The 20,544-nt window shown below is 36.6% G+C and overlaps 1 protein-coding gene across 1 annotated transcript in view; it reads left to right on the forward strand.

Moving 5' to 3' along the window:
- LOC124622119 (toll-interacting protein-like) overlaps nucleotides 1-20,201 on the forward strand; it is a 66,135-nt gene extending 45,934 nt beyond the window's left edge. The window contains exons 5-6 of the mRNA XM_047147729.1: nucleotides 5,930-6,097; nucleotides 19,858-20,201. Coding sequence (XP_047003685.1) covers nucleotides 5,930-6,097; nucleotides 19,858-19,968 — 279 coding nt within the window. The 3' untranslated portion in view covers nucleotides 19,969-20,201. The remainder of the gene's footprint in view (nucleotides 1-5,929; nucleotides 6,098-19,857) is intronic.
- The last annotated feature ends 343 nt before the right edge of the window (nucleotides 20,202-20,544 follow it).

Genomic DNA, 20,544 nt, shown 5'->3' on the forward strand with positions numbered 1-20,544 from the left:
AAATGTTTTAGGTAGGCAAGCCTTTGGAGCCAGTGGCTCCTTCTTCTGGGAGAAGGGTTGAAGGAGAAGGAAGAAGGAGATGTTTAGGAATAGGGTTAGAGTTCAGAAAAAATCACATGGAACCCTTGCTCAGTGGAGACTTACCAGATGGGGTGAGAACGAAAGACTGATTGTTGAGAACTGTAATGGATGAGATACTACAAAAATGTTTTAAAAGAAAACCCAACCAAATAGCCTTAATACAAACTATGGAGTCACATGTGTCTGTCCTCACCATCAGTGCTCAACTGATGGAGAGCCACCATTACAAAACATAAGTACCAGAAACTGCCACCAGGTGACAAGGCTCTATTGGAACAGTGACATTAATTTCATCCACGGAAATAAATGAATGTCTTGATAATGATGCTGAAAATAGTGTAGAACTAGGAACAAAAACAAACTAAATACAAAAATTCAATGAGCATACACAACAGTGCATAAATCATACAAGGTTTGTTTAGGGCTAGGAGGGAAGGGTAAGAAAGGATTATGGGAGGAGAAATGGAGGTAGCATATTGGGAGAACAAAACAAAATCATACAGAACACTGTATTTATACCAAAAAAATTTAAAGCAACAGAATCATCCAATGTGATAACAACCTCCCACGGGGGCTGGTTCATGAAGGAAGAAAGCCGGGATGAGGAGGCAGCATCTCTACCACATAAATGGAGGCACTGCATTTACTGAATGTTTAATACATCAATGCAACTGCTAGTATCCCAGCTATCTGTACGCAATGTATGCATTTGCAACTAACACTAAACATCATTACAAATTGCAGTGAAAATACCAAACAAAAAATTGATTGCAATTGCACAATGGTGTCAAAACCAAATAGTAATGAAAAACACTATTAAGAAAGCCTTAGCTAAGAACTCACAGAATACAAGGCTAAACATATGTTTCCGAAAATGAACAACTTTCAGTTGTTGAGAGCCTAGCCAGGCTTATCAACCAAAAGGCACTTCAGCTGACGTGTGAACAACCATGTAGTAACAACACATCATCATGAATGAAACTGACAAAGTACAAATATTTTCAGTAAACTTAAAATCACAAACACACTTTAAGAAAGAGCTACTCTGTACTAGAAAGGACAAGCATGAATGTTCTAGTAGTGTACAATAGCCAAACAGAACCTTTCCATGTATATAAAATAAAAATGTGTATAAAATAAAGCGAAAAGATTAAATTGAGCCTACCAAAGTACATGATGTGAACAACAATTGCAGACACTTTACTTACTCAAACAGTGGAAAATCCAGGATGGAATGTAACAGTATTAAAAAAAAAAAAAATAGTTACTACTCACCATACAGCAGAGATGCTGAGTCACAGATAGGCACAACAAGAAGTCTGTCACAAAATAATCTTTCGGCCAACAAGGCCTTTGTCGAAAATAGAGGACACATGCAAACACAACTCTCACATACATGACTGCAGTCTCTTGCTGCTGAAGCCAGACTTCAGTAGAGATCCAGTGAAGTAGAAGGGACAAAGTTTAAACATCATTGTAACATGTAATATCCAAATAAAACCATCACATGTATATGTGTGTATTTTAAACAAAAAAGTGTATAGGATGATTGTTCATACATTATGTTCTGTGGTGGGCTCAGTTGAACATTGTTTTGGTTTATATTTTATGCAGTTCTTTATTTTGTATGTATGGAGAGGTTGCATTTGGCCATCCTACTCTATGAGAATGTTCATACTTGTTCTTTTTATTACAGAGACCTGTTTGTTAGATAAAGCATGTTCATGCTTTTAAGTTTACTGAATGTGTTTTTACTATTGAAATATGCTCACTATTTTTTATTTACTTAAATTTGGCGTATTTCGTGACAGTACCTTTTCCGTAAAATGTTTACGAGGCGATATTTGTCTTGGCTTCAGTTGTCTAGTGGAAGTATGATTCCACAATGCAGTTTCGTCGGCTGCAGAAATGACCTGGTTCAATGCGTTTGCCTCATTTTTGGTGCTTCAAATACCATTTCTTCAAATGTGGTTTCTTCTTGAAGTTTATATAGAAAAAAGTAGTAACATAATTCATTTTTTCCTGTTCACTAGCAAATTATTTATGACGGCGACCTGCACATTGTTCTACTGTCAACAAACACCAAGAGTTCACTGCCGACTGATTACAGTCAAAGACGACTCCAGCGTCAAAGACATTTTTACACAACACACAAGCTTCCACTTGTAATCAGTCTCTTTGATATTCTTCGGCACATTTACTAATAGTAATCAATATGCTTTCACTCTCAAAAATATAAGTAAATTAGCATATAATAAGGCAAATTACAATAAAAAAATTCTGACAAAAATATAAGAAAACATTTACAATTTAGTATCGACAAATCCGGTAGAAAATAACACATCTCCCAGATCCATTACACTATGTCAGTTTTATTTGTGGTGCTATGCTATGTTGTTACTACATGATTGTTCATAAATGTCAGCTGCTCCTTGGGGATACTATTGGTCCTATATGTGTTAGGCCATTCATCGTTACACCCATGTCTCCTAGTCTTAGTTTAGTCACAATCTTCTCTGAGACTTTTGGTTGCTAAGCCTGGCTAGACTCTCAACAACTGAAAGTCGTTCATTTTCAGAAATATATATGTTTATCCTTAGAGTATAACAGTACTTAGCTAAGGCTTTCTTAGTAGTGTTTTTCATTACTATTTGGTCTTTGACACTATTTTGCAATTATTATCAAATTTTTGTTTTGTATTTTTACTACATTTTGTAATAATGTTTAGTTGCAAATACATACATTGCTTACACATAGCTAGAATACTAGCACTTTCATTGACATATTAAATATTCCGTCGGTGCAGTGTTTTAGAGATGCCACCTCCTCATCCCTGTTTTCCTTTATCAACCAGCCCCCATGAGTGGTTGTTACCTACTAAGCTGGATGATTTTGTTGCTTTACATTTTTTCTTCAGTTGTCTGTGTTGAGTATGACTCATTGTTCTCCCAATATGCTGCCTCCCTTTCGCCTCCCCTATTATTCTTTCTTCCCCTTCCCTGCTAGTCCTACATGAACTTTGTATGTTGTATGCACTGTTGTGTATGGTTCTGTTGAATTTTTGTATCTAGTTTGTTCTTGTTCCTAGTTCTGTACTGTTTTTATCATTATCAAACTGTTCATTTATTTCTGTGGATACGATTAATGTCACTGCTAATACAGCCCTGTCACCTGGTGGCAGTTTCTGGTAATTATGTTTCATAATAATACCTCCTGTATCTTTTTTCTTTAAGACCCCTGTGTTCATTTTGGTCCTGTATGACTTAATGGTCGCACCTTAAATTTTTATGGAGGTTATGTCCATGCAGTTAGTTATTCTAGCCACAGAATAATTGTGGTTACTAATTTTTATATTTCACTTTGGCGGCAAAAACAAATATGTAAAGTTACAACTCTTATGTAGCTGGTAACGGATTTGTAAATTTCTGGTTTCCAGTTTCAAAAGCTACAGATTAAACAAACAAATCATCTTTAGTCTGATAGTACACATTTAGCTCTGGTTTCAAGACTTTGTGAGTAGGAACTGCCCTTGTTCCCCAAAATGTTAATACCACACTTTTACTTGTGATTTGCAAAGTTTAAACAAAAGTCGTAAGTATAAGTTGAATAAAGTCATAGTTCATTTTTAAGAAACTATATGCTTCTCCATTGTGCCTAAATGTTTTAATATTCCTGCCACAATTGTCTATCTATTTGCATTTGTCTGGTGTTAGGCTTCAAAGCTTTTGCATGACACTGTTTTAAAGTATTTCCCTACAGAGTTGCATTGCTGCATAGGATCTGTAAGATAGCATAAATATAGTTGCACTGCCCCACTCATCCATCCCCATCCTGGAATACACAGTACTAGCTGTTACAGACTTTCATTCACGCTTGATAACCACCAATTATCTGGAATATAATTTTATTTTATTTTATTTATTTATTTATTTTTTATGTCACACAACTGACAAGCAAATATTTATCATAAATAGAAATTTTAGAATATTGCTCTTCCCCCCTGCATATCATCTGCTGATGCATATGCTTGTAAGTAATAATAGATGATTAACCACTTGAATTAAACTTTTCTGTGTGAATAATGGAAATCGTTGCTCCAAATTCAAAGCAGCAACTGCACATAGGAATAGTTAACACTTTCTGTATTAAATTAACCGTGCTGACAAATTCAGCCTCATTATTCTACTACATTTCGTCCAGGTGCTGATAACTTATGTACTTTGGTGAGCCTTTACTTGTCTTTTGTTAAAAAAAACCCTATCAGAACAATTGGGATTCATAAATAGGTAAACACTGTTCTCTGTTCTTGTATGATCTTGGTGAATTTTATGCCATGTCCATTGCTGGGTTACCTCTGTCACCATTGCCCAAAGTATGAGCAGATTATTCCCCTTTATTTTTTTGGGTACTTTATCCTATAGCTCTCCATTCTTCCTCCAAAATTAGGTTATTCATTTCATTCATTAAAAAAAATGAATACCTGCTTTCTGGCAGTAAACCAAACTGCACACATTCATGCCATATTTTCTATTGTCACATACCCTGCTGTTGAACACAGTGTGCTTTCAGACCTCAGTGTGTAATATGCACCGAAGAGCCAAAGAAACTCTTTCACCTGCCTAATATCATGTAGGGCCCCCACGAGCACGCAGAAGTGTTGCAACATGACGTAGCATAGACTCAACTATGTCGAAGTAGTGCTACAGGGAACTGACTCTATGAACCATACAGGGCTGTCCATAAATCCTTAAGAGTACAATTGGGTGGAAATACCTTCTGAACAGCACATTGCAAGGCATCCAAGATATGCTCGATAATGTTCATTTCTGGGAAGTTTGGTGGCCAGTAGAAGTGTTTAAACTCAGAAGAGTGTTTCAGGAGCCACTCTGTAGCAATTCTGGGTGTGTGGGGTGTCACATTGAACTTCTGGAATTGCCTAAGTCCATCGGAATGCAAAGTGGACATGAATGAATCGATGCAGGTGATCAGACAGGACACTTACGTATGTGTCACCTGTTAGTCATATCTAAACGTATCAGGTGTCCCATATAATCCCAATTGTACATGCCTCACACCATTGCAGAGCCTCCACCAGCTTGAACAGTCTCCTGCTGATATGCAGGGCCCTTGGATTCATGAGGTTGTCTCCATACCCATACACAACCATCCACTTGATACAATTTGATATGAGACTCATCCAAACAGGCAACATGTTTCCAGTCATCAACAATCCAGTGTGATGGGCTCAGGCGAGGCGTAAAGCTTTCTGTTGTGGAGTCATCAAGGACTTCAGTGATGTTTTGTTGAATGGTTCACATGCTGACATTTATTGATGGCCCAGAATTGAAATCTGCAGCAATTTTGGAAGTGTTGCACTTCTGTCACATTGAAAAATTCTCTTCAGTCATCGTTGGTCCTGTTCGTGCAGGATCTTTTTCCAGGTGCAGCGATGTCGGAGATTTGATGTTTTACTAGATTCCTGATATTCACGGTACACTCGTGAAATGGTCGTAAAGAAAAATCCCCACTTCAGTGCCAAAGTCGAACATTCTCCCCTTTTTCTGTTCCTTTCTTTGAATATTTTCCATCATTGTTTATCACATTTTCATTTGTTGCTAATCCTATAACAGCTTTGCAGATGTTTTCCAGCTTTCACTGGCAGTTGTGTTAGAACTTAAAATTTCATTTGTTGGTGGACTTGATTCATATTCTTATTTGTTGCCATTTTTATTTGTTTGTTTGTGGGAACAGAGTTAACCATATATTGTTTTCACTGTGGCAAATGAAAAAGAAATTCTTTTCAGATGTGGTGACTTTTGTGTAATTTGTATTTAATTTGTTGTTACAGACACATGTAGCTCCACAGTATGTTTACTCATCTGTTGCACCAGTGGTAATGGTGCCATCGGTAAACCCACCAGTGTATGGAATGAGGCCATACGCACCAGTACCAGTCTACACTGCACCCCCAACACAGCCTCCTCAGCCACACCTGTCAGAACAGGAACTTAAGCAGGTAGGATTGCCTTAGATAAATTTAAAGTACGTAGAAATTTGATGAATGTATTGTCTTTTGTGAAGTGTTATGTTTTCATTCTTTATTAACATTTTTAAAACAATGGCGATTACCTTCTTATTTTGTTAAAAGTTTGGGATTTTGAAATGAGGTTTTTTTATATGGTTCATCTGCTTTAACTCTTGTATTGTCTAAGATATTTAAGTAAGCATTTATTGTTGGCTCTAAACTTTTAGCAACAGTATCTAAGAAATGTGCTAAAATAAAGAGCAAAGGTCTGCAGAATCTTCTAGTACAGGGCAAACACCTCTGTGTGGGGCTTTGTGCCCGGCTGTGTCATCATATGAAACAAAAAATAAATAAATAAATAAAAATTAAAAAAATGCAGCAGAATGGGCCTGGCAAGTGCCTTCAAACATGGACTAGTCGTTGGATGTCACCTGAATAACAAATACTTGAGAAATATTTCAACCCTACCAAAGCTGACCAAATTGACTGTTGGCATTTTGATTGTGAAATGGAAACATGAAGGAACAACTACAGCTAAACAAAGACCATGTATTATCTCATGTAGTGACAGACAGGGACCATTGAACATTGCAGAGGGTGGTTGTCAGTAAACACTGGAATTTCTGTGGTCAGTGCTGAGTGATGCCATTGGACAGTGGATGACTAGAGATAAGTGATGTGGAGCGATGGATCATGCCATACCCTGTAGCAATCTGATGGAAAGGTTTGGGTTTGGCAAATGCCTGGAGAGTGTTATCTGCCATAATGTGTAGTGCCAGCAATGAAGTACAGAGGCCAGGTAGTGTTGTAGTATGGGGATAGTTTTCATGATTAGGATGTGGTCCCCATATTGTGCATAAGAAAACTAATTACTGAAGAATATGAACACATTTTACAGAACTATACTCCTTTCTGTAGAGGAACTGTCTTCTAACTTAAGTGACATGTAACAACCAGTAATAAAAATAGGGAAAAAACAAACAATCACAATACACTGTTTATACTCTCATTAAAAAAATACATCAGATTTCCTTAGTAACAGTAATAATCCACTTATCTTTCTAGTATGAGAAGAATATGGTAGGGACCCATAAACTGCTATTGTATCACTAGTCAAACTCTATGATTATTTCAGTAGCAAAATTCAATTGAGCTAAATTTAATTATTAGCTTCACTTGGAATGTTTGTAATTTCTACTTATCAAGGCAAATTACTCAATACTGAGCTCAATTAACTTCAAATAAATCATTCATGATAGTAATCAGGGCTAAATTATGTTTCAAGTAAGTTTAACTTATGTGCCTTTTTCATCACCTGTGAAGCAGGTATTTTAGACAGTAGCATTTACACAGTCTGGCAATGAAGTTTTTCAAAACGATACTTTGTAATAAATTGAGATTACTTAGCAACATTCTAACTAACTTTAACTCTTGCTAATCCTTGCACATTTGACAAACATAAATAAAACACTAGTTCATTTAAAACAGGATATTCAGTTTTATGAACACTTAGGAGGAGAACCTGCATAGGTTCATGATAAGGATAAAAGTTAGGATTCTGAACACAAGTTTATTGCACTTGGATTATTATTAAAATCACTCACACAAATTTGACTGGTCCATGCCCTGTATATCTGTATGCATGAAGTTGGTGGAGCAGTGGCAAAGTAGTGGTGGCAAGTGACGTAGCGGCTAACTGTGCTCATGACTCGTGATCTTTGAATGCTCTATACAATTTCTACTTAGTGACGGATTTTTAATGTGTTAGAGCCATTCCTTATTGCCGAGAGTACCACGCAAAAGCCAAATCCACATCCGAGGCAAAATTTCTTGCAAAGTGGCTTCTAATTGCCTCCCTTGGCACCGTCGATGTGTTCTGTGCAACGGCTAACCACTGACTGTGTATCGTTCCCACCAAGTAGCAGCCCAGTTAGACTGCCAAAACCACCTTTTACAGTGCGCCGAGCCACTTCCGTTGTGGAGGGCTTCCCTACGTCTTTTACATATTACAAATACAAATGCCCTAAGCATGAACCAGGTTCCAGTATACAAAGTTTTTCCTCTAAATATAATACTTTAAATTTCCTGTCACAAATCAATAACATTAACTAACAAAGAAAACACACTCCATAATCGTAGACACGCAGTTACGTAATATAAACCTGCCACTAATTGATATAAGTGTTACAAAGTACCAAATAAATATTACGGTATGTTGATGATTTTCACTTATGGACCGTCTGACAGCAACTGAATAAAACACAATTTTAGTGCCATACGCGTTTCGCCTTTATTTTCTGCAAGGCATCATCAGTGGCTTGTAATATGTACATATGTTAACTATTTTATTTACATTTTTGTCGCTGTGCCTATAGGTTATAAACAGTTCTGGTGGTTGGTATTTCCTATTAAGTAGTAATGTTTTGAACTGTACTTACAGGTTGCGTAGACAGTTTCTTACATACTACGCTCCTGTTGCATTTTTGGTCTTGTTCTTCTTCCTATGAGCGCCAATTTGCTGTTTTTTCTGCATTCCACAGCACTATGCACTGAACGTTTGTTTTAATGCAATGTTTTGGTTTCTGTTGCTGACTGTCAAATGTTTTTGCCAAAGATCGAATATTACTGCCAAACTTATGAGTGTAACTATCGAAGTATCTGTGGTCTGTTCGTGTATGCATTTGTGTGTGCGCTTGTGTGTGTGTGTGTGTGTGTATATGTGTGTGTGTGTGTGTGTGTGAGTGGTTTTTGGTGTCATATTAAATTAATTTAATTTTATAGTATTTAATTATTTATTTTTGTTTATGTCCTGTGTATGTGTGTGTGTGTGTGTGTGTGTTTTGGTGTGATATATATATATAGTGCTGTGTATGTGTGTCTGTCTGTATATTGGTGTTATGCATAAAATTTTTTTTTTTTTTTTTTTTTTTTTTTTTTTTTTTTTTTTTTTTTTTTTTTTTTCGAGGGGGGCCGTGTATGTGTGTATTTTGGTGTTATATACTTTTTTATGTTATCATTTCCTTTATTAAGTGTAGTAAGGAGCCTGTGCTGATGTGTGTTTGTTCATTTATCACATGTTTGTTTTCTGCTATGGCTTTCTGGATGTGGAAGTTTTGTTGCATTTGTATAAGATGTTTGTCATGGTTGCTTATTCTCATTATTTTCATTTCTTGTTCCATGTTTGTAGGATGATGGTTGTAGTGTTTTAAATGCTCTGCAAATGTGGAATGGTTTGTTTCATACTTCCAACATCTGATATGTTCTTTGTATCATGTTTCAAAATTCCTGCATGTCATGCCTATGTATACTGCGTCACAACTTTGACATTCAAGTTTATATATTCCTGATTGTTGGAATTTGTCCCTCTTGGTAGCTGGCTGGCTTAGGTGTGATTGAAGGGTTTGCCCAGGCTTATATGCTATTTTGAAGCCCTGTCTCTTTAGGATGTTTGCAACTCTATGTGTTAGTTTATGTGTGTAGGTCATGGTGTACCATCTGGTTCTTTTCTGTGTGGTGTTGTCATTGTGTGTGTTTGTTGAGTGTGTTTGTAAGTTTTCAGCTTGTGAGTTCTTTTGTATTGTGGAAATGTTGTGTTTGTGTTTTATTTGTGTTTTTATTTTTTGATTGAGCCTGTGTACCACATGTGTGTCATACCCGTTGTTCCTAGCTATTTGTATGATCGTGTTCATTTCTTGTTCATAGTTTCTCTTACTGAGTGGGATTCTGTTTAATCTATGTAACATGTGTCTTAGTGCTGCAAATTTCTGGCTTTGGTGGTGGTTGGATGTGGAATGTATTATTGTGTCTGTGGCTGTTGGTTTTCTAAAGATGTTAAATGTATGTTTTCCATTTTCTTTTTTAATTGTAATGTCAAGAAAATTTATTTGATTTTTCTTTTTCTTTTTCAAGTGTGAATTTTATGTTCTTATGAGCTTTGTTTATTTCTGAATGGAGTTCATCTATTTTTTCACTTGGCTCGTCTACCAAACAAATAATGTCATCCACGTATCTGTACCAATATATGATTTTGAAACTTTCATTTGTGGTTATCTTATGAAATATCTGATTTTCAAGGTGACTGATGAAAATGTTTGCTAGTGTTCCTGATATTGGGGATCCCATGGGCAGTCCATCAGTTTGTAGATAATATTCTTCCTCAAACTGAAAGTAGTTTTGTTCAGTTGTCAGTCTGAGCATATCTGTTATTTCTTTTATTGCGTCTGTGGTGAGGTTGCTGTGGGATGAGAGATTTTGTTCTATGATTTCTATTGTTTCCGTGATAGGGATGGAGGTATACATATTTTCTATATCGAATGAAATCAGTGATGCTGTGTGTGGTACCTGTATGTTCTGTATATTTTCTATTAGGTTTCCTGTGTTTATCACTGTTCTGTTGTTTTCTACTTTATATGACACACATGTGGTACACAGGCTCAATCAAAAAATAAAAACACAAATAAAACACAAACACAACATTTCCACAATACAAAAGAACTCACAAGCTGAAAACTTACAAACACACTCAACAAACACACACAATGACAACACCACACAGAAAAGAACCAGATGGTACACCATGACCTACACACATAAACTAACACATAGAGTTGCAAACATCCTAAAGAGACAGGGCTTCAAAATAGCATATAAGCCTGGGCAAACCCTTCAATCACACCTAAGCCAGCCAGCTACCAAGAGGGACAAATTCCAACAATCAGGAATATATAAACTTGAATGTCAAAGTTGTGATGCAGTATACATAGGCATGACATGCAGGAATTTTGAAACATGATACAAAGAACATATCAGATGTTGGAAGTATGAAACAAACCATTCCACATTTGCAGAGCATTTAAAACACTACAACCATCATCCTACAAACATGGAACAAGAAATGAAAATAATGAGAATAAGCAACCATGACAAACATCTTACACAAATGCAACAAAACTTCCACATCCAGAAAGCCATAGCAGAAAACAAACATGTGATAAATGAACAAACACACATCAGCACAGGCTCCTTACTACACTTAATAAAGGAAATGATAACATAAAAAAGTATATAACACCAAAATACACACATACACAGCCCCCCCGCCAAAAAAAAAAAAAAAAAAAAAAAAAAAATTTGCAAAACACCAAAATACAGACAGACACACATACACAGCACAAAAAAATCACACCAAAACACACACACACACACACACACACACACACATACACAAGCGCACACACAAATGCACACACGAACAGACCACAGATACTTCGATAGTTACACTCATAAGTTTGGCAGTAATATTCGATCTTTGGCAAAAACATTTGACAGGCAGCAACAGAAACCAAAACATTGCATTAAAACAAACGTTCAGTGCATAGTGCTGTGGAATGCAGAAAAAACAGCAAATTGGCGCTCATAGGAAGAAGAACAAGACCAAAAATGCAACAGGAGCGTAATATGTAAGAAACTGTCTACGCAATCTGTAAGTACAGTTCAAAACATTACTACTTAATAGGAAATACCAACCACCAGAACTGTTTACAACCTATAGGCACAGTGACAAAAATGTAAATAAAATAGCTAACATATGTACATATTACAGGCCACTGATGATGCCTTGCAGAAAATAAAGGCGAAACGCGTATGGCACTAAAATTGTGTTTTATTCAGTTGCTGTCAGACGGTCCATAAGTGAAAATCATCAACATACCGTAGTATTACGCGCAACTGAGGAGGACAGGACCAAAAAATTGAAGATACCAAATAAATATGTTTCTTAACAAAATGTAGTTTTATGCTTCACTTCAGTAGGTGATTAAACTGTTTCCTTTGAGCTGCTATACTGACTTAGTCACCGATTGAGAGGTAGATGAACAGAGTAGTTGATGCTAGTGATTGATATAATGATACATGTTGCAGTGATTTGTTGGTGTATTTAGTGAAATTGAGAATCTCTCAATGTCAGTGTAATGCATTTGCTACAGTTATTACTAGGTGATCAGTTTCAACCATTATCTGCAGTCTTTTCCAGGAGTATTGATAAAAACAGACAAAATGAAAATTGTCATACAAAGCCAGCGGCTTAAAACATTTCTCAGAAAACAGTGCAAACATACCATTCCGGCAATGCCTCACAAATGTGTATGACCTGCTTGCCATATTGAATGCTGTGCAGACCTTCATGCATCACTGTAGGAGCTATGTGCTGTCTGCATGTGGCCCACAGGATTGAGCAGTTTACGATTCAAATGACAAATTCCAAATGTGTAAACGAGAGCTAAAGCAAAAGTTGAATTAACAGTTAACAAAATCGCATCTAACTCAGTGAGTAGACACAAAGTAATTAATCAATGTAGAGATCATACAACAATAAACAGTACTGCTACTAATGAAAAAAAATTCAAGATGTGAAAAGTTGCTGAAGAAACATGTAAAACTGCAATAGAACAAAAATTATGTAAAAGAAATGAGTGCAGCTTGGAACTTATCAATAAATAATGAACAAAATCTGTGATGAAATTTGTAGAAGAAATGCTACTTGGAGTTAAACGGGAATTAATTGGATGCAGAAATTTGAAGGCCGAATAGGTAGAATGTAACAAATCAAAATTGTTTGTTTAGTGGTAGCAGATTTTAGAAATTTTGGTGAATTGTGTAGGACAGTACAAAAACAAATATTCATAAGTAAACAGAAGCGAGTTAAAGCTTACAAATCATCACTCAAAATTAGAGGGAATGACAAACAAATAAGACTACACCATCAAACTTATGAGAAAACTAGAAAATTGAGAAATTTAAATATCTGGACACCACACTCCAGCTTAATGAACGAGTGAAAGAAGCTGCGGGGCAAGATTATAAAAGACAAATGCCTATTCCGACATGTTATGACAAAAAGTAACACTCTAGCAATCCAAAAATTTTTCATTACAAGACAATAATTCAGCTAGAATGCACACATTCCTAAAAAAAAGCACTAGTTTCATGATTGACAGAAAAATTATGTAAAGGAAAAATCATTGTGAGGATATATTATGCAACATAACTACAACACACACTTTAAATTTAAGAGAGAACACAAAAGTATAGTTTCAGAAGATGATTGCATGAAAACTAAAAGACGCACAGAAAAGTGGCACATATTAATGGATAGAGCATCTCTCTGTTTCCTTCCTTATATGTACACGGTGTAGTTGCAGAGAGCACCACTGGAAGACAGGCGTATCAAAACATGGCATCTAATGGAATGATGCGTCCATTTTGTGTCCTTGAATTCGCTAAATGTAAATCAGTTGTTATTATATCCTACCAAATATTAATAAAAGCTTTGACAGACAAAACAGTCAATACCTGGTACAGCACATTCTGTAAGGCTGACTGAAGAAAACATGCCTGCTGGGACCATAAGCAGAGAAGGAGCTTGATAAAGAATTTATTTCAAAAGCTGGTAAGTTTTCTTTCTCTTTTGTATGTGTCTATCTACAACTAAGTGCTCCTGCTGTTCAGTGAGTGGTCACCTTTGCTCCTAAGTTATTTACATTCTGCCCAATCTTTCCTTACTATAGCAAGCATGAACATTTTGAGAAGAAAAATTTCAAGTTTTGATAAGTTAAAAAACCAAACATAATTATCAAAGAAAAGTGCATCGAAATCCAAGCCAAAGTGCAAGGAACAAAATTGAAATCAGTACATAAAAGAGTGACTAGATAAAGGATCAATGGAAGGAACAGTTCACTTGGCTTTTATATGACCCATAGTTGGTCTGTAGGAGAAAGACAGTAAAAAAGCAAGAGATTATCAAATGGCAAAGAAGCGTTAATATTTTTGTGGAGAAATAATGTTCAGCGTGGACTAAATGTCTCTAATTTACTCCTATTCAGTGACCCTAGTGATGATTAAGATACTCGGACAGTACTTGTAGCACACACATGACAAATTACCAAGTTTGGCAGTAGGTTGTTAGGCCAGTGTGATTGCAAAATCAGTACACAAATGGATTAGTGTTCACTAGGCCTTTTTTGGGTAATTTCATTGAAAAGACAGAGCTGCAGAATGAATGCAATTACAGTTGATACAACTGCTATAGTAAAGTCAGTGAAAATGAGCCCTGACCCCTAGCAGTGCTGTTTCTAGCTTTCAACTGAAAAAGGCTAGTGGTCCATGTCAAAACAATAGCAGCATATAGAGCTGTGAAAATGTTTAGGCATTGCCATAAAAATATACAAAATCGTGTTATATAATTGATTGGTGTAGACGTGCGAAACAACTGCACCAAGCCCACTGCAACTGCCTTTCTTTTGCCAACTCTTCTATAGTAAAACAAAATGCTGCAGTGTGGACAAAGCCAAGGATATTGAAGAAAATGAATTTACAGTCTTCCATCAAAATGCCAGAAGCTTAATAAACAAAAAAGGTGAACTTCTCTTGTCCATTCAGGAAAATGAAATGATGGAATTTCAGCAGACTTGTTGTGAGCGTCAGAACATCACATTGAAGTCACTGGAACTGAACACTCTTCTTTATGGATGCAGGCTAATACCATCAATACACACACACACACACACACACACACACACACACACACACACACAACTTCGCAGCTATATTGTGCCTGCTGAGCACACACTGCTGTGCCCGGACTGTGCTGTTGCAGACGTGCAAGCTCATTGTTCTGAAGAATAGATCTGTGCATTGTTACCTTATTGGGAGAGAGATACTGATGTTTATGATGAGACTGAAGAAGAAAAGATGTAAATGAGTGGCATGAAGTTGGTAAATACGTTTTGACCAAGAGTACATTTATAAAGTAAACCGTAACTTTCAGAAATGATCCAACGTATCAAAACCAGGTTTTTGCCAAATGGTAGTAGGTAGAAGAGCATGCAATTTTATTGCATGGGTAGTGCTCTTTAACTGTTGTATCAACTGAGATATAGAAGCAAGGGCTGCTTTCTGGAATTAACCATTGTGGTGTAAACATCTTGAAATGTGGCTCACATACAACGTCCCATCATTTTCAAGCCTTCCAACTGTTTAGTAATCTCCATTAATTATTCACTTACATGTGAGTAGGTACATACAATAGGAATAGTTTCCCCTAAGCCCTTCTAATGCACTCTGTGTCAGGTTGGGTGTCTAGATTGTTGTGGTTTTTTTTGTTTTTCCTAATATTTTATCACCATGCGACAAGTGTCTGTAAACTAAACAGGCAGGTAATCTGAAAATTGTTGTAAATGAGGTAACTACCTGCAGTCTGCAAGCCACTTGCACAGATTTCCAGCTCTCTGTAGTTGAAAAAAGAACTTTTACTTGATGTTTTGAGGTTGTTAGGAAGTGGTTACGGAAATAATCTAACCAAGTTTTCAAGAAGGAACTCATATTCAAATCTCCTTTGTATCACATGCACAAAATCATTGCTGCTAAATTGTTTTCTTTTCTCAGCATCCAGTATAGCTCAGAACCAAATCCCATTAACAATTCTACAAAATCTCTCTCTATGAAACACCAACCAAACCTATAAAGATAGTTTAGCTTTAGCTGGCCTAAGAGTGGAAAGTTTAATGCTGCACTCACCATACTGTTTTAATACGAGCGGCTCACTAAAATGAACTGATGAGGTAAATAATTGTCTAATGTTCATATGTAGATTCAGTTTTATACAATGCAAATAATGTACAGTCATAATCTCTCTCGCAGTAACAAAAAGTTCCGTTGCTTGTAGTCTCGTGCTTGCAAGGACCATCACAAATGAATACTTTACACATCTCCAGTAGACTGACACTCACTCCTTAATGGACTGAAACACACTTTCTGAATGCTCTGCTGGGGCTGCCTAAAGGCTCCCAGTCCAGGCAGTAAACGAAACACTCACTTCTGGCCAACAGTGTACCCAACTATAACCCATATGATTCTGTAAAAGATCTTTGCCAAATATCTTTGATCAGACTTTTATAAATCTTTGGTGATCTACTATAATACTTTTATCATATCTTTTATGAAAGTTATAATGTGGTACTAGCTTCGATAAAAGATTTGTGAAATTACAGTGTAATGCAGGCCTATGTGCTTGAAAAGCACTCTTCTTGATGCTTTAAATTTCTAGCAAATCTCCGTATTGGGATTGTACCCACTTCCTTGCTATTTAAGTTTTAATTTTCTGTTCTAGTACATTAGCTTGTACGGTTTTTTACGTAGAACTTTGAATAGTCATTGTCCGGTGAGCTGTGCTTTCTGTTGTCATTGTACCTTAATTTCTTCATTTAAAACCAGAATACAGTGGCATATCATCTAGATCATAACCTCATTCTAAAGACTAGATAATCTGTTACACTTTAAGACATTGTAGACCAAAATCCACAATTTTTTGAATAATTTTGTAAATATTGACCATATCACTGTACAAACTTCCATACTGGGTTTTATACGAAAACTCATCTATTGAAATTCCAGCTCTGTAACCTCAAATTTCAGCAGATGTGAAATTTCTGTTAACAATTGATGTGCTTGAAAAATACTTGACATAACTCAACAGAAATATCTACACAATGTTTTTATACCAGAACACACAATCTATTAAAATGTCAACTTTGTATCTTCAGATTTCAGTGAATGTAAAATTTGTTTAAAACCTAGGTTTTTGGGGAAATTATTGAACTGACGAGGTTTGAATCAAGATTAATTATGTTTACATGTTACTGATCCATTAAATGATTTTAAGTTATCAAATTTTTAGTAGGCTATTGTGCAAGAGTATGGCAACACATTGAGACAGTAGCTCACATGCGTGACTTAGCACTGGAAAATGAGGGAAGGGTGAGGGTAGCCCCACTTGGTGTTAACTCTCTCTTGCCGATAGTTACCCATCATACCTGCTTCCTTGCAACTAGAAGTTAGCACGTAGTTCCATTTACAGTGGTCATAGATTTTCTTGTATCTATGTCATGGTAAGTACGGTCCAGAGGATATGTTTTTCATCTTATTGCCTAATCCTGTCTTCTTGTTACATGTAAGGGACCCTGGTGTGGAAGCCACACAGAGTTTACATACCATAGGCTGATTCCTGCTGCCTTGACTTTCAGTTTTTGTTAGAAGTAATATCAGAGCAAATGGTTCTGTTGCTTCGATTTAAACTGGGTGTTTACTCCTTGGATATCCAATTTGCTTAGTTACTAAAGGTACTGCTGTGTGTTATGCAGGTGAAAACACTCTGTATGTCTCTTCTCCATTCCCAGTCACCTCCATTCTCACTACCACTGTGACATAACATCTACTAGAGTGCTAACTGTGCTAACCACATACCCACACCCTTGCCCTCACCGTATTATCTTTCCAACTCCCCCCTCCCTCCCATTTCAGATTAATTACTCTCCTCTTAATGACATCAATTTTTCTCTCTCCCTGTTTCCTCTCTCGATTCTATTGTGAGATTGCTACCTTATTCAGTCCTTATTTTGCTACTGCCGTAGACAGCTGCCTCCCCTCTCCTGCTTTGCATTATCTCCTTAAACCCCTCCTTATCTTCAGTTGGTACAGCCCATTCCCCTTCTTCCATGCCCATCATCCTTGCTAGCTGGTGAAATTTTCTACGCTCTTAAGAGTCTGTTCCATACATCAATCAGCAGTGAGTGAGTGGTACCTCTCCCTCATTCTTCCTCATTGTTCCTATCCTGGAAGTCCCATTATTATTAGGGCAATCCGAAAAGTTAGGTCTTCAAGGTGCTGGAGCCACAAGGAAACTGTTTGCCTGGCTGTTGTCCACACACACACACACACACACACACACACACACACACACACACACACACACACACACACACACACACTCTACAGAAACTGCACGTCTGCTGGAGCTTTTAGTCTTGGCTTGGCAGCCAGTTGTAATGGAGGTCTCATTAGCCATTACTGCCAGGTGCGAAGTTCACACAATTATTTGGTTTTTGAGTGCAGAAGGTGTTAAACCAATCGACATTCATTCACAGTTGATGGAAGTGCACGGAGAGTTGTTTACAGATGTAAAAAATGTCTAAAAGTGATGTAGAGAGTTTGCAGGTTGTCATACGGAAATTATGGTGAGGAAAGAAGTGGGAGACCACCAATTCCCAGAGAGACAATCGCAAAGGATGAACAAATCGTACTTCAAGGTCAGCAGATCACTCTTGAAAGCATCGTTTACCAGACTTTGACTGAAACGTTGAAATTTCAGAAGGTGTTCGCAAAATGGGTCCCAAGAATGCTGACAGAAGACCACAAATGGCATCGCATTGAAACTTCCTGCCAATTTTAATCCTATGCAGGTGAAAAGGACAGCCTTTTGTATTCAGTTGATGAAACTTGGGTATGGCTGATGAGACTTGGGCTTTCCACTTCACATCTGAAATCAAACAGTCGTGTGAGTGGCGGCATTCTGATTCACCCAAGCCTTGTAAATTCAAAAGAACATAGTCTGCCAATATAGTCATGGCAGGTGAGTTTTGGAATCAAAAGGAGATATTGTTGGTCAGCTTCGTGGTTCCTGGGAGAACAGTAAATGGTGACAGGTATTTTCAGACATTAAAACACTCAGACAAGTGATTCAGAACCGAAGAGGAGAAATGTAGAGCAAGGGATAAGCCTTCACTATGACAACGATCGTCTGTCAAACCGTGGATCTTCTGCAACAGTTTGGATGGGACATCATCACCCATCCACCATATAGTCTGGGCTTCCTAAGATGAAAGAAAACTTTGCTGGAAGGTGCTTCAGTGACAATGATGACGGGGTGAAAGATGAGGTCTAGTGTTTCTTCAGTAGTGTGGTGGTGGGCTGGTATGACGTGGGCATACAAAAACTGCTATAGCATGTTCAAAAATGCATCAATCGAAATAGTGATTATGTGGAAAAGTAGAGAAATGCTCAAGTTTCAAATCTATGTACAATTTTATTGTAAATAAATGTTTCTTTATGTTTAACAAACTGGAGACCTTACCTTTAGTATCACCCTCCTATAACATTAATGTTGTTGTTATTGTTTTGTTACTGGGAGCTTAATTATGAACAAAATTTCAGTTGTTTCTTAATATTATTTATATTCATCGAGCATGATCAACTGTCAAGTGGCAATTTGTCTCCTCTGAATTTTTGTGTATCTGTCTTACTTTCTCAATACTTTAGAATAGAATATTAGTCAGGTATAGTGACATTATCAAAATAAATGTATAGTGTAAACATGCAAGTAAATATAAATAAGTGGGTAATAATATACTAAGACTTGCTATCTTTTGATGTCTATTTTGGACAGAGATTATACTGGCATAATCAAACTGTTTTTAGGTCTGTGCAGTGTACTCATGATTATTCGTTCATCTTTTTTAAAAGAAAAGCACAGATGTTGTGCACACGGGTACTGGCAGCATAGGTTACCGGCTGCTAGGGGCAGTGGCAGAAACTAAGCCAGACTGAAAGTGGAAGATAACTGCACTGAGCTGCACCTCAACACATGCAGATGTCGGCCATTGACGCTGCCACTGCTACCCATCAGTAGACATTGTCTCGAATACATGTTCGAAAAACCTCAACTATTCATGTTTTTCAATTATTTGTGTATCTTCTTCCCCAGATTACACTGAATAATCAGGAGTATACTGCAGTTCATAGGGTTAAATGTTGCTCCATAAGTTCACAAAACATTGCAGTATGACTGAGTACTACAGATTTTGTATGTCCCTAGCTTCTTCCTCATGAGACTGTTTGAGAGATTTTTTTGTTTGTTTCAGATTGAAGAAATGTTTCCTAATATGGACAAAGAAGTAATTAAGTCTGTTTTTGAAGCTAACAGAGGCAGCAAAGATGGTACAGTCAATTCACTTTTACAGATGAGTGAATGATGTGCTCAATAGTGCACACTTTCTGTATGATGTCAACAAGTACCTTATGTTTAACATAAGGCATTGTATTCATTTATATTAATGAGTGTGGTTTAAATATATATGAATCCAGAAAATGATGTATGTGCCATGTTGTTATATTCTATGTTAATTATCTTTATTTTGTTAATATACAAAAATTGTAACAGCTTATTGATTATGCAGTTAATAATCAAATTCATTAAAAACTTTTACTCTGTCATTTTATTGTGAAAGGTCATACCTGCATTAAAAAAATCAGGAATCAGCTTTGATGATCTATGTGATGTACTTCTGATATGTAATCAAATAACTTGGAATACTTAAGTTACTTTTATATGTAACATAATTCCATACAAGACATGAAAATTCCAGCGTCTGTAGTTAGAGATGATTGATAACCATAGTAATATTTTTTGTTGTTATATTATACCTCAGTATAAAGAGCGAAATACTGGAGGAGAATGTGTTGGGCTGGCATTGAAATCCTCCTCTAGGTAAAAAAAAAAAAATACTCATTGTTTGTGTGTTATATTTGTCGGTGCACATTATTCAATC

This window comes from Schistocerca americana, chromosome 7 (genome assembly GCF_021461395.2).
Source record: "Schistocerca americana isolate TAMUIC-IGC-003095 chromosome 7, iqSchAmer2.1, whole genome shotgun sequence".
Taxonomy (NCBI): Eukaryota; Metazoa; Arthropoda; class Insecta; order Orthoptera; family Acrididae; genus Schistocerca; species Schistocerca americana.